General features: G+C 44.0%; 1 protein-coding gene across 1 annotated transcript; it reads left to right on the top strand.

Moving 5' to 3' along the window:
• The first annotated feature begins 851 nt into the window (after positions 1-851).
• crkl (v-crk avian sarcoma virus CT10 oncogene homolog-like) lies at positions 852-10,105 on the top strand. The gene is made up of 3 exons (XM_075455872.1): positions 852-2,102; positions 3,173-3,647; positions 7,724-10,105. The coding sequence occupies exons 1-3, from the start codon at positions 1,792-1,794 to the stop codon at positions 7,856-7,858; spliced, it is 921 nt and encodes a 306-aa protein (XP_075311987.1). The 5' UTR covers positions 852-1,791; the 3' UTR covers positions 7,859-10,105.
• Positions 10,106-11,021: the final 916 nt, after the last annotated feature.

Raw genomic sequence — 11,021 nt, 5'->3', positions numbered from 1 at the left:
GCTTCTTGCATCACTGCTTTTGTTGTTGAAATGACGGAATTTGGCAGACCTCCTCTGTAAGGACCCAGTGGGATTGAATCTATTAAGATTCAAACAGTGCTGCGGTGATGAGAGAGCTGCTCTGTGCAGGCTGCAGCCTCCCGAGGCCCGGCCCACCCAAACTAAGAGCACAGAGATGCCGCTTTACACGTTTTACTTTCATAAACACACACAAATAGTTTTGGCTGCATTGGGGGGTTTGCAAACCACATTGTTTGACACCTTCTTCTTTTTGTTGTTGTTGCTGCATGCATCGTTTTTTCTTTATTTGCTTCCTCTGCATTTCAATAGACCCTTTCAGATTATTGTGCCGTGGGCTGTGAAGGAGCTCCAAATTGATGTGTCACAGCTCTGTGCCACAGGATTCTTATTATGACTGAGAGGAAGGGGAAGTTAAAGGGCAACAGGAAATGAAAAAAAGGGAAATATGTAAGAGGCTTCGCCGGTGACGTGAAATAGTTAACAGAGCAAATACGCCATATTGTGTTCAGCCAAAAAAAAATCCGGATTATTATCACTTTTGAAATGTACGAGGCATGGTTAAATTGAGTTCCGTCCTTCCACTGTTTTTTTTATTAATTTTTCATGAATTTTTGTTTATTAAAAAACAAAAAAATGATTTAATTAATGAGTAACTGCCGTTTCATGACGACGTAATTCTCCACATCGTCTTTTTCTTTGAACTGGATCATGGAAACATGTCTGACGCTGAGTTCCTTGCGTGGGGGTGAGGGACTGTCCTTTCCCTCGACACCCGCCCACCCCCCCAGCCTGTCATCAGTGACGTACAGATAGAAAGCGGGACCTGCCCTCCAGTCGCCATTTTTCGGTCTCTTACTCGCACTTCTGCTGGCTCGAGTAAGGGGAGGACTAGCCGAAATAAGTCAAAGTACAAACTCTACTATAGTCCCGTCAGGATCCACCGTAAGCGGCCTGGAATGCACGCGGGAGCCCCACTGCACGAGTCTAGCTCGTGAGATGCACGCGCGGCAGACGAGCCGCTGCTGTGAAATCATTTTTTGTGTGAAGACGTGTTGCGGGCCGCCATTTTTGCTGTGTTGCCTCAAAAGTCTGCTTCGACCCGAGAGAGCCGACTCAAATACCCAGTCTCCATGACGTGTGCCTTACCGTGAGACCGAGAGGATTTGAACGGGTCGTTTGTGTTCCCTACCCGCGGCCATCGCCACAACCTTTATGCAGACATGGGGATTTATCAGATGAAATACTGAGACCACCTTTTCCGTTCTCATAACTGACACTGACTGGAGGAGTTGAATTATTTGAAAAGAAGCCTGGTGCTTTCTCGGAAGGCGGAACAAAAAGGGGAAGCTTCATTGATCATTTGTTGCCTCGGTCTCCGTCTGTGTTGGGCCGTCGTAAGTTTGTAATTTTCTCTCTCGTTTGGCTATTCCTCAGCCACTGACTGCTGAGCACAGGAACCACATTATGCTCCAAAGTTGGGTGAAGTGAGTCGCAGCCTGACCCTTAAAAAACGTCAGGTTGATTTGTACTTTTTTTTTTGTTTTGTAACCGGGTCCACCCAGAGTGTAGCGTTTGTGCAGAAATCCCTCCAAGGAAAGCTCGCTGGGCGACGAATGCCCTGCCCTGCATCTTACAAATCCTCCACTTTGCTCTCATAGGCCGGGTGGAAGCACGCTTTTAACTTATTTTGTGGTCTGTTGTTTTTCACCACCTCCCCCTCCCTTTTTTTTTTAAATTTATTTTTTTTATTAACTTATTTTTAAAACGGAAATGTCAACTGCTCGGTTTGACTCAGCTGATCGGTCCGCCTGGTATTTTGGACCCGTGTCACGACAAGAGGCACAGAATAGGCTACAAGGACAGAGGCATGGCATGTTTCTTGTTCGAGACTCGTCCACCTGCCCGGGCGACTACGTTCTGTCGGTGTCTGAGAACTCCAAGGTGTCCCACTATATCATCAACTCTTTGCCCAGCAAGAGGTTTAAGATTGGCGACCAAGAATTTGAAAACCTCCCCGCCCTCCTGGAATTCTACAAAATCCACTACCTGGACACGACCACGCTAATAGAGCCAGCTCCCAGGTATGGAAATCAGCCTGTGCTGTTCTGGTAACTATTAACCAAACTATTGTTTGATCATAGCCGGCCTACTCTCGGTCTGTTTGATCTTAAAGCTCACTGTTTGCTCACTTTGCATATTGACCACACCAGCAGCCAATTTGCTGCTTTAAGAGTGTGTGTGTGAAAACAGAATGTTTCAAAAATAAACATTAACCAAAATGCTGGTTTGAGTTTGAAGCTAGAAACGGCATTAAAGGACAAGACCGTTTTTTTGACATTGGGCCCTTGATTTCACATTATAACATGATGTTCTACTCACCCCTGCTTGTTGTTGAACATTTGGAGCTGTTCCGAAGATATTCGAGAGGCGTCTGGCTGCTCTCTTGAGATATTCGGCCATGAAACGGTTTCCTATGGGCAACATTATACAGGCACAAACTATGCTGTTTATAATTTATTAATTACTGTACACTAGCACTGATAACGTGGAGGTGCGTCGCTTACTTAAAAAAAATTTGAATTTTAGCCGAATGAATAAATAGGCAGCAGGTCTGTGGGCTGTCTGTGGTAGTAGCACGACGATGACGTCAGTAACACCCACTTTACGACAAAAAATCAAAATTACAGTAACCCGGATTTTTTTAAGTAAGCGACGTACCTCCACGTTATCAGTGCTAGTGTAGAGTAATTAATAAATTATAAACAGCATAGTTTGTGCCCGTATAACGTTGCCCATAGGAAACCGTTTCATGGCCGAATATCTCAAGAGGGCAGCCAGATGCCTCTCGAATATCTTCGGAACAGCTCCAAATTACCAACAACAAGCAGGGGTGAGTAGAACATCATGTTATAATGTGAAATCAAGGGCCCAATGTCAAAAAAACGGTCTTGTCCTTTAACACTAATCTTTTTGCAGCATTTTTGGGTTAATTTCCTGCCAACTTGTCTTCAATCTAAATCATGTTTATGAAATGTGAAATTGGCTCACAGGTCTGACGTCAGTTTTTGTTGATTGTCGTTCACATTGACAGCGGCCAACGTGTCAAGCCACCTGAATAATGTCCACCTGTACGTTGTCGTTATGTTCCAAGGTACCCAAGCACTATCGGCGGTCCCATCCAGCCTGTGGTTGGCCCAGAAGAGAACGTGGAGTATGTGCGGACACTATACGACTTCACTGGCAGTGACGCCGAGGACCTCCCATTCAGGAAGGGGGAGATCCTCGTCATTCTAGAGAAGCCGGAGGAACAGTGGTGGAGTGCCAAAAGTAGAGACGGACGCGTGGGGATGATCCCTGTGCCCTATGTAGAGAAATTGGTACGATCCTCGCCCCACCCTGGCCAGCCTACGCATGGATCTCGCAACTCCAACAGCTACGGGATCCCTGAGCCCTCCCACGCCCTGGTTCACGCCTACGCCCAGCCTCAGACGCCCTCTCCGCTGCCCCCTGGTACACCCGGAGCGGTCATCACTCCTCTACCCTCCGTGCAGAACGGCCCTGTCATGGCAAAGGCCATCCAGAAACGAGTGCCTTGTGCCTATGACAAAACGGCTCTCGCTCTGGAGGTATTGTTGTAAAAATAAGTTTGTCCTTACAAGATGATGCTGTTAATGCATTACATTATCTCATTACTAATACATGGGGTGTTATTACTTAATTGTGTTTGGGAATACAGTACATCTCCAGGCCTCCCTGAGAGTCTTTAACAGAATTAGGTTTACTCAAGTTAAAGCTGCACAGCCTCTTGGTTTTGCTCAAAATGTCATCCTGTGGATCCAAAGTAACGTGGTAACATTGCTGCAGGAATCTCAGTTGTTGATTAACTCTTTTAAACTTTAGTCTCAGGCGATCGCAGCCTGGTAGAGCTCTCCCTGAGACACGTTGGCAATCGTGTGACAAAGAGCCAACACAAGATATAAACGGAGCGTTCGTGTCATTGACTGCATCGCCGGGTCATCCGTTCTAATGTTTTTTTTTACAAACACAACTTTGCAGGGCTCTATTGGTGCATGGGAAAACACTGCCGTCACCCACAGAGTTACCATGGCAGCTTTGAGGGTGTGAAAGTGTCTCGAGAAAAGTCCCAGCGCTTCACCGATGCTGAGATGTTTTTTTTTTTTTTTCTTTTTTTGTGTGTGTGTGTGGTCAAACAGATTCAGTAGTTCAACATTTTTAGGATGTTATCGAGCTCTTGTTGCTCTAATGTCAGGCTACACGATGACGCCTTGGCGTTGGCGTGCTGGTTGTCGGTGTTTGCTGAAAATGAACGAGCCACCTGTATTATTAGAAGTGAGATGGCTAAGAACCGAGCCCCTTTGCCTCTCTTATAGTTTGAGAAGTCGCGCTGAAGCGGAGATGTCGGAGATCTGTGTTGTGTGTTTTGTTTTTGTCGGAATGATGGAAGCGATATGCAATTTGACAGCTGTGACGAGACGCTGGGCGGAGGCTCCGCGGTGAGACTCACCACAGCTTCATGACTCGGTTTCCACTATGGAGTGGTTTGATTGATGGTTAATTCTACCTCGCTGCGTCGGGGGGGTCATCTTTCCTGGAAGTTGTTTTGCTGCTAAACTGACTGCAGCTCTGACCACAGTGCTGTTGCCATTTCACTTGCGTTCCATTTCTCACCGAGACTCTTGACTAATTCCGCTTCACTGTGGCAACATGTTAAAACATGCAATGATGTGTGCTCAGTGCATGCTTCAGATACAGTAGGGCTCCAAAAAGAGCTGTGGTTAAATTTTTTCTTAAATTTTTAGGTAAAAATGGAAGTTCTAACTAAATGTTTACTGACATCAGCTGGTCAGCAGTTGTAGGAAGAAAGCGGGGCCACTAGACATGGGTAGAGAGGTACAGTGTGTTCTTTGACTCTTGCACAGAGATGAGCGTACATTTTTAGAGCAAACCCTGGTCGGTAGCACTCATGCTAAAGGTTAAGCAGCTCTACTTAAAAAAAGGAATGTGGTCTTCTCTGCTGTCTTTTTTCCGTGTCCTGTCTTTCATTCAATCTGCCACTTTGACGCGAGTTTGAGTTGTCAAAAAGACATCCGCCGGCCACTCTCTGCTCCGTCTCTTCTGACGAAAGCTCCTTTAGGTACGAGGCTGTAGCTTGCATTCAAGAATGCCGATGAGTGAATGTTAATTTCTTAACTAATGAGGAATAGGAGAGAGGCGGTAATCAAACCTAGCGTTTGGGAATTGAAAGTGAGACGTTAGTTTTACCACTCGTGCAGTGCTGTGTTGTCACAATGTAGCAGTGAAGTATACAAAGCTGCAGACTGAAGGCCTCAAACGAATAGCTAAAAATAACTTTTTTTTTTTTTTTTTTTTTTTTACTGCATCAGGCCCTAAAAGAGACGAGAACTTCTTCTTTACAAGGGAGCTACATGCAAGGGAGTGGTATATCTTTTTTAGGCAACATTTTCACACTTTTACAGAGCACAACAGCTGACTTGGAAGTATTTTGCTGCAGTGCTGCTCAAACACGGGGGGGAAACTGAGTTCAACCTGCTGAAATTACTCCTTTTCTCCTCACTGTCCAGATTTAAAGTTGATTGGAAATGTGCGTTTATGGTCCCCCAGTCCCCACTAACTGATGTGGACTACGTATTTTGAAGCCGCATTTACTTTGCCGTCTTTGCGTCAGCACTTTGTTGATGCTAAACAAAGCTGGCAAGCTGTCAGTCAACACGCTGATGACGGCTGGTTTTGACACAGATTAGGACTGCGCTATAAGAAAGCAGTCCAAAGGTGGATGCTGGGTCCATACTCTGTTGCAGTCCCCTTTTAAACAAGCTTATTACATCCTTTCCCATTGCTGGTAATAACGTGGTTACCCTCAGGGCTCTGAGGGCTGCAGTGTGTTCAAAATCTGTGTGGTTCCCGAGGACAAGCATGTGACCACATGAAGGGATGACATTAGGCTACACTGTATCTTTCAGGCTGTGTGTGCTCAATTTCTGGTAGTTGTGACTCTTGCGATCATAAGGCTAGTTTATCTTTGCTTGGACTCGATGTCAGCTCAGGCTGATTGTTACAAGAATCAAAATCACGATTTTTTTTTTTTCAGTTGATGATCGGAATCACGATTGTCAAACACAAGTAATCATTTAAATGAAAACGTATCTCTCTATTGACCTTTAACTGATTAATTGATTTCTTTATATTCCACACTTTTACTTTTAACTTGAAAGTAAATTAGAATTGGGGGTTTTCCTCATGTGTGCAAGAGTTGGGTGAATAGGCGGTTGCTTTGTTAAGTGTTTCCTTGAAACATCATTTTGTTCCAGTGGTAGGCATAAAACTCGTTCCACCTCGTTTTTCCTTTCTTATTAACCGAAGGCTGCCTGTCTGCCATCCTCTCAGAGTTAATACCTTCCCCACACAACTCCAAAAGTGGGCCGTGGCTCCTGCGTCCCAACACGATTCTGCTGATTCTGTTGATTCTGTACAGAGCTTGAGAGATGGAGTGCGCTGCCATGAGGGAAGCCCGCACTGCATTTAAATGAACAAAATAAGCAACGGCAGCATACCATGTGAAAATCTAGATTGAAACTGAAATTCAATTATTTGCCCGGCTTTAATGTCAACCCGCACAGCAGGACTCCAAACGAGCTGGCACACTTTGAGCTCAGACGGGTGAAAAGCAGTTTATCTCGTCTTTTGGTCCACACGCTGTTGCTTTCAGTTTCAGATCCCTTTGCGGTCGATAAGCTTTTGTCTCTGCCCATTCTTGTTGCCCCGACTGCAGCATCCTCTGTGAGAACTCAGCGACTGCTGCAGAGTCATTTGACTTGGGACAAAGTGCAGATTAAACTCCTTTTCTTTGCACTTGAAAACCGGACGATGAAGTGCTTTGGTGGGTTTTTCTGACAAGTGTAAAAAATGAACTCCTCTGTAATCATGTAATATCATTTAAATGTGTCCAGATTCACACGAAGCCTCAGGCCCTAATATTTAGTTGTGCTTCAAGAGGCTAGATGATGGGCTTAGACTGTCTTCCCAGTTCATTTGGTAAAAAAGATTTTACGCATACTCATCACATCCCATCGCGTCTCTTCTACCGTCTGCCATTGGCTCAGAATAGGTCAAAGCTTGAAGCAAAAACCCATTTAGGTTTGTGTTGTGGCTATTTTGGGGCCTCTGGTGTTCAAGAAGCAGAAGCTGTGAGTCATTACTTATTCAGTTCAGAGGCAGGCATCATCTAAAAAGTGAAATCGGATTACGTGCTCTGCGTTTCAATGGTATTTTTCTTTTCACTTCTGTTTTGTTTTCATCAGTCGGGATGTCCTTGGAGCTTTGTTAAAGTTAATGCTACCGATGATGTGTCCCCTCGCATTGTAGTGTTAATCACGATTTTGACGGAGGAGACTTTGACTTCTAATCCTGCTAAAGAACAGATGGCTGCATCAGATCTGGGTCACATTGAGAGCGACACTTCTGCGGTCCGGTCTGTCATCTGTGTAAAACTAAAGTGTGACATTCAAGTACAGATCTGGTGCACCTTTTTTTTCTTTCTTTTGAAAGTATGTTTTTTTATTAATAGTTGTGTAGCCCACCAGATGTATTATGAGTCACAGTGTGCATTGAATGTTGTGGATGATACTCACTCTTACACACCCTCTCGTCCTCCTTTCCTCAGGTCGGGGATATTGTCAGAGTGACGCGGATGAACATCAGCGGCCAGTGGGAGGGAGAGGTGAACGGGCGGAGGGGTCTGTTCCCCTTCACCCACGTCAAAATCATAGACCCCCAGGATCCGGACGAGAGTGACTGACCCAGGGGTCCGATCAGAGCCTCTCACCAGAGCCCTCGTGTACCTGAATCTGCTGGCCGTCTCCATCTCTCCCGCCAGTGTCACAGTTATGCGCTTGCCTGCTTGGGAGGGGTCCGAACCATGATGGCGACCCCCTCTGCTGTTGCCAGCCGTTGTGAGGCTTTTTGACTGTTTACAGCTGCGGGCATGAGACCCAAACTAAAATCCAACCCCGCTTCTTCCCGTTCCCATTTCAGTGTCTCAGTTTCAGGCTGGGCAGCTTTTGTCCCCCCCCTCCTCTCCATTCATTTCAAGATCACTGGGCATCAGTGTGAGAGTGTGTTTGTATCAGTGCATGCGTGTGTCTGTACACAATGGATATTTACCACATAACATCACGACATTTTTTTTTTTTTTTTCGCTGAATATTTGTCATTTTAATGTCTTGGGGACTTTTGAAAGTGTAGGTGTGTTCGTTTAGTTGATGTTTTGTATGAAATGAGGGGGAAAAGAAACATCCCTGTGGACTGTGGAGAGCACTGAGGCAATGAGGAGTTAACCAACCAGTCAAGTTACTTCTCCAAGCAATCAAGTCACTGTTGTACCTTAACCGCAAGCACACACACTTATTGGCCACGAGTTATTGGGGTTGACCGATTTCTTTTTCCTTTCTTTTTTTTTTTTTTTTTTCCAAATATGTTTTTTTGTAAGAATGCGTTTGTGTGTGTGCGTATGTATGCGATGCTTGGTATGTGTAAGGAAGCAGCAGAAGAGGTGGATGTGTGGAGCATCGTCACTGTAGATTCCATCCCGTCCACTCTCCAGCCTCGCTCGCAGATGAGACTTATTTATCGTGTTAATGAGACGTGACTCGGCCAAATGTGATCTAATTTGTGCCACATGATCAAAGTGTTTTTATTTTATTTTCTCTTGTTTTCTGTCATGGACGCGTCGTGTGTGTTGGAAAGGTAACTGCGTGTCCAGTTGGTACCTCCTTTTCTTTAACGTTATTTTTAAACTTAAAAAGACTTCGTTTAGAGATGAGCAGGTTTTTAGTGCCGACGGCGCACTAAAAGGAGACATTTCCACTTTAAAAAAAAAAGTTGTTTCTTGTATAGGAGTACCGAGCTTTCAGCAGGTCTTTGCAGGTCTTTGCAGGTCTTCACATGTCTAACAGCAATGGCAGTAGCCCTGTTCAGCCCCCCCCCCAAACCATCTGACAACAAGGTAAACTAAAACTGCTGTGTCCACAGTGTGGGCATGAGGACGGGTTCAGAGGAATGTCTGAGTAAACCAATGAGATCCCATCAATGCCTTCAGAGTAAGATGCGTCTTACGTTCAAGCGCATGCAATCCCATCTCTGACCTTTTTTGTGTTTCTTAATGTGTTACATGTGTCCACGTTGGGTTTTTAACCGGCTTTGCTCCCTTTAGGTTTTTTGGTCTTGTGCACAATTTTTATGCAAACGGGCTTGATCAAGTTGGTGGGAAGAAGCTTTGTTCTTATTGTGCTACAACCTGTTCTGTTGATCTGTTGGAGCGGAGGATCTAACAGTTGTGCAGACGTTGCAGATTTCTGCTGTAAATCTAAACTACCCCCCCATCCCTTCTTTTAGTGCTTACTGTGCTCAAATCGTTGCTCAGCAGTTCACTCAGAAGTATCGTGCAGCTTTTACTCGTATCCACCTTTTTTCTTTTCTTTTTTCCTTCTTTTGGGTCAGTTTGTAGTCCGCTTTTTAAATTGAGCATTTGAAACTGTGCGTTTTATTAAAACAAAAAGGGACATTTACAAAAAGGGAAAAAAAAACGCCTGCTGGTTGCCTCTGTGCATGACCTCTTGGCCAGGGAGATGGTTTCACCCGGTCAAAATGCTGCTTATTGTCATTTATCTCCTCATTGAATAAAGGTTTCTCACTTTCATCCTAGCTGGTCTGTGCAAAAGGACCAGAATGGGGTTTATCCTTATCGGGCTTAATGAAATCTGCTAATTAAGCAAATACATCCTGATTATTTCCTTACTTTGAGGTGAACTTTTTTTTTTTTTTTTTTTTCCTTGCTTCTGAGTTATTTTGTAATGGCATTAACAGTATTACTGTGCTCTCTTCTCATACTCTAGGAAAGCCTGTCTTTTACTTAAGAATTGAAAATTGTGCCTTTTTATTTTCTTATACCATTTACATGTGTTAATATTTCCATGGTTAACACTTGTGCTGGTATTGATCCTTTATGTACAGAACAAGTAAATAAAATTTACGTCTACTTCTTTAAGTTGCTCTCCCTGGTGTCTGTGTTGTCCTCTGCGTGCCGTGCAGCACAGACGGGCGCGTTTGCAGCAGCTCGGCGTTTCTGGAGCACAGGACAGTCGCTCTAATTTTTGACAGTTCCAGTTTTGAGCCTGCCTGCGCCCAGGAGAAAGGAAGCAATTAATGAATTTTAATGAGGAGCTAAGAAAAGCACGTCAGCTGACCCGAGGACGGGGAATGGAAAACTTTTCAAGGGCGATGCTTCAGAAGGCCGTGCTCTGCAAGTGTATTGAGCTTATTTTTTTTTTAAATTTATTTATTTTTATTTTGAAACCAGCAGTAGGTCTTAAAATGGTAATGCTTAAAGGTAGGTGAAGTCCAGGCTGACACAGCTTACCATCACTGTTTTTTTTTTGTTTTTTTTCTTTAAACTGCAATAAAACTGGATGCATGAAACTAACAAAAAAAAAAAAACACTAAACTAGTCTTAAAATAAAATGAAAGGAACCTGGATGCTCTACCGAGGCGCATTTATTTAAAAGAAAGAAAAAAAAAACATCTCCTGGTGTCAGAATGTAACGTGCACAGATGTTTAGAAACCTGAATACTTTCTCACTTGCACATATTGAGATAAATATCTGGATTGCTCCTGTCCCAGGAGTGTGCATGTAAGTAAGATGATGAATATATATATATATATATAGATATAGTAAATGTACCGTGAGTGTAGAGTTCTACCATTCAACAGTCATTATGCCATAAAACATCATTTCTGCGACATTATGGTCATATTTTCCATCCTCCACATGATGTCAAGATAAACATGCAAGTAACCCAAAAGACTGAGCAATTCGAATCATAAAATCTAAATCACAACCAATGCTCTAAATTGAATGAATCACGGGAAAGTGTTCGAACAAAAGTGATGGAGTTGTTTCTCT

Source organism: Odontesthes bonariensis, chromosome 22 (genome assembly GCF_027942865.1).
Source record: "Odontesthes bonariensis isolate fOdoBon6 chromosome 22, fOdoBon6.hap1, whole genome shotgun sequence".
Lineage (NCBI taxonomy): Eukaryota > Metazoa > Chordata > Actinopteri > Atheriniformes > Atherinopsidae > Odontesthes > Odontesthes bonariensis.
The sequence above is the reverse complement of the archived record's forward strand: the minus strand, read 5'-3'. Positions and strand labels throughout refer to the sequence as shown.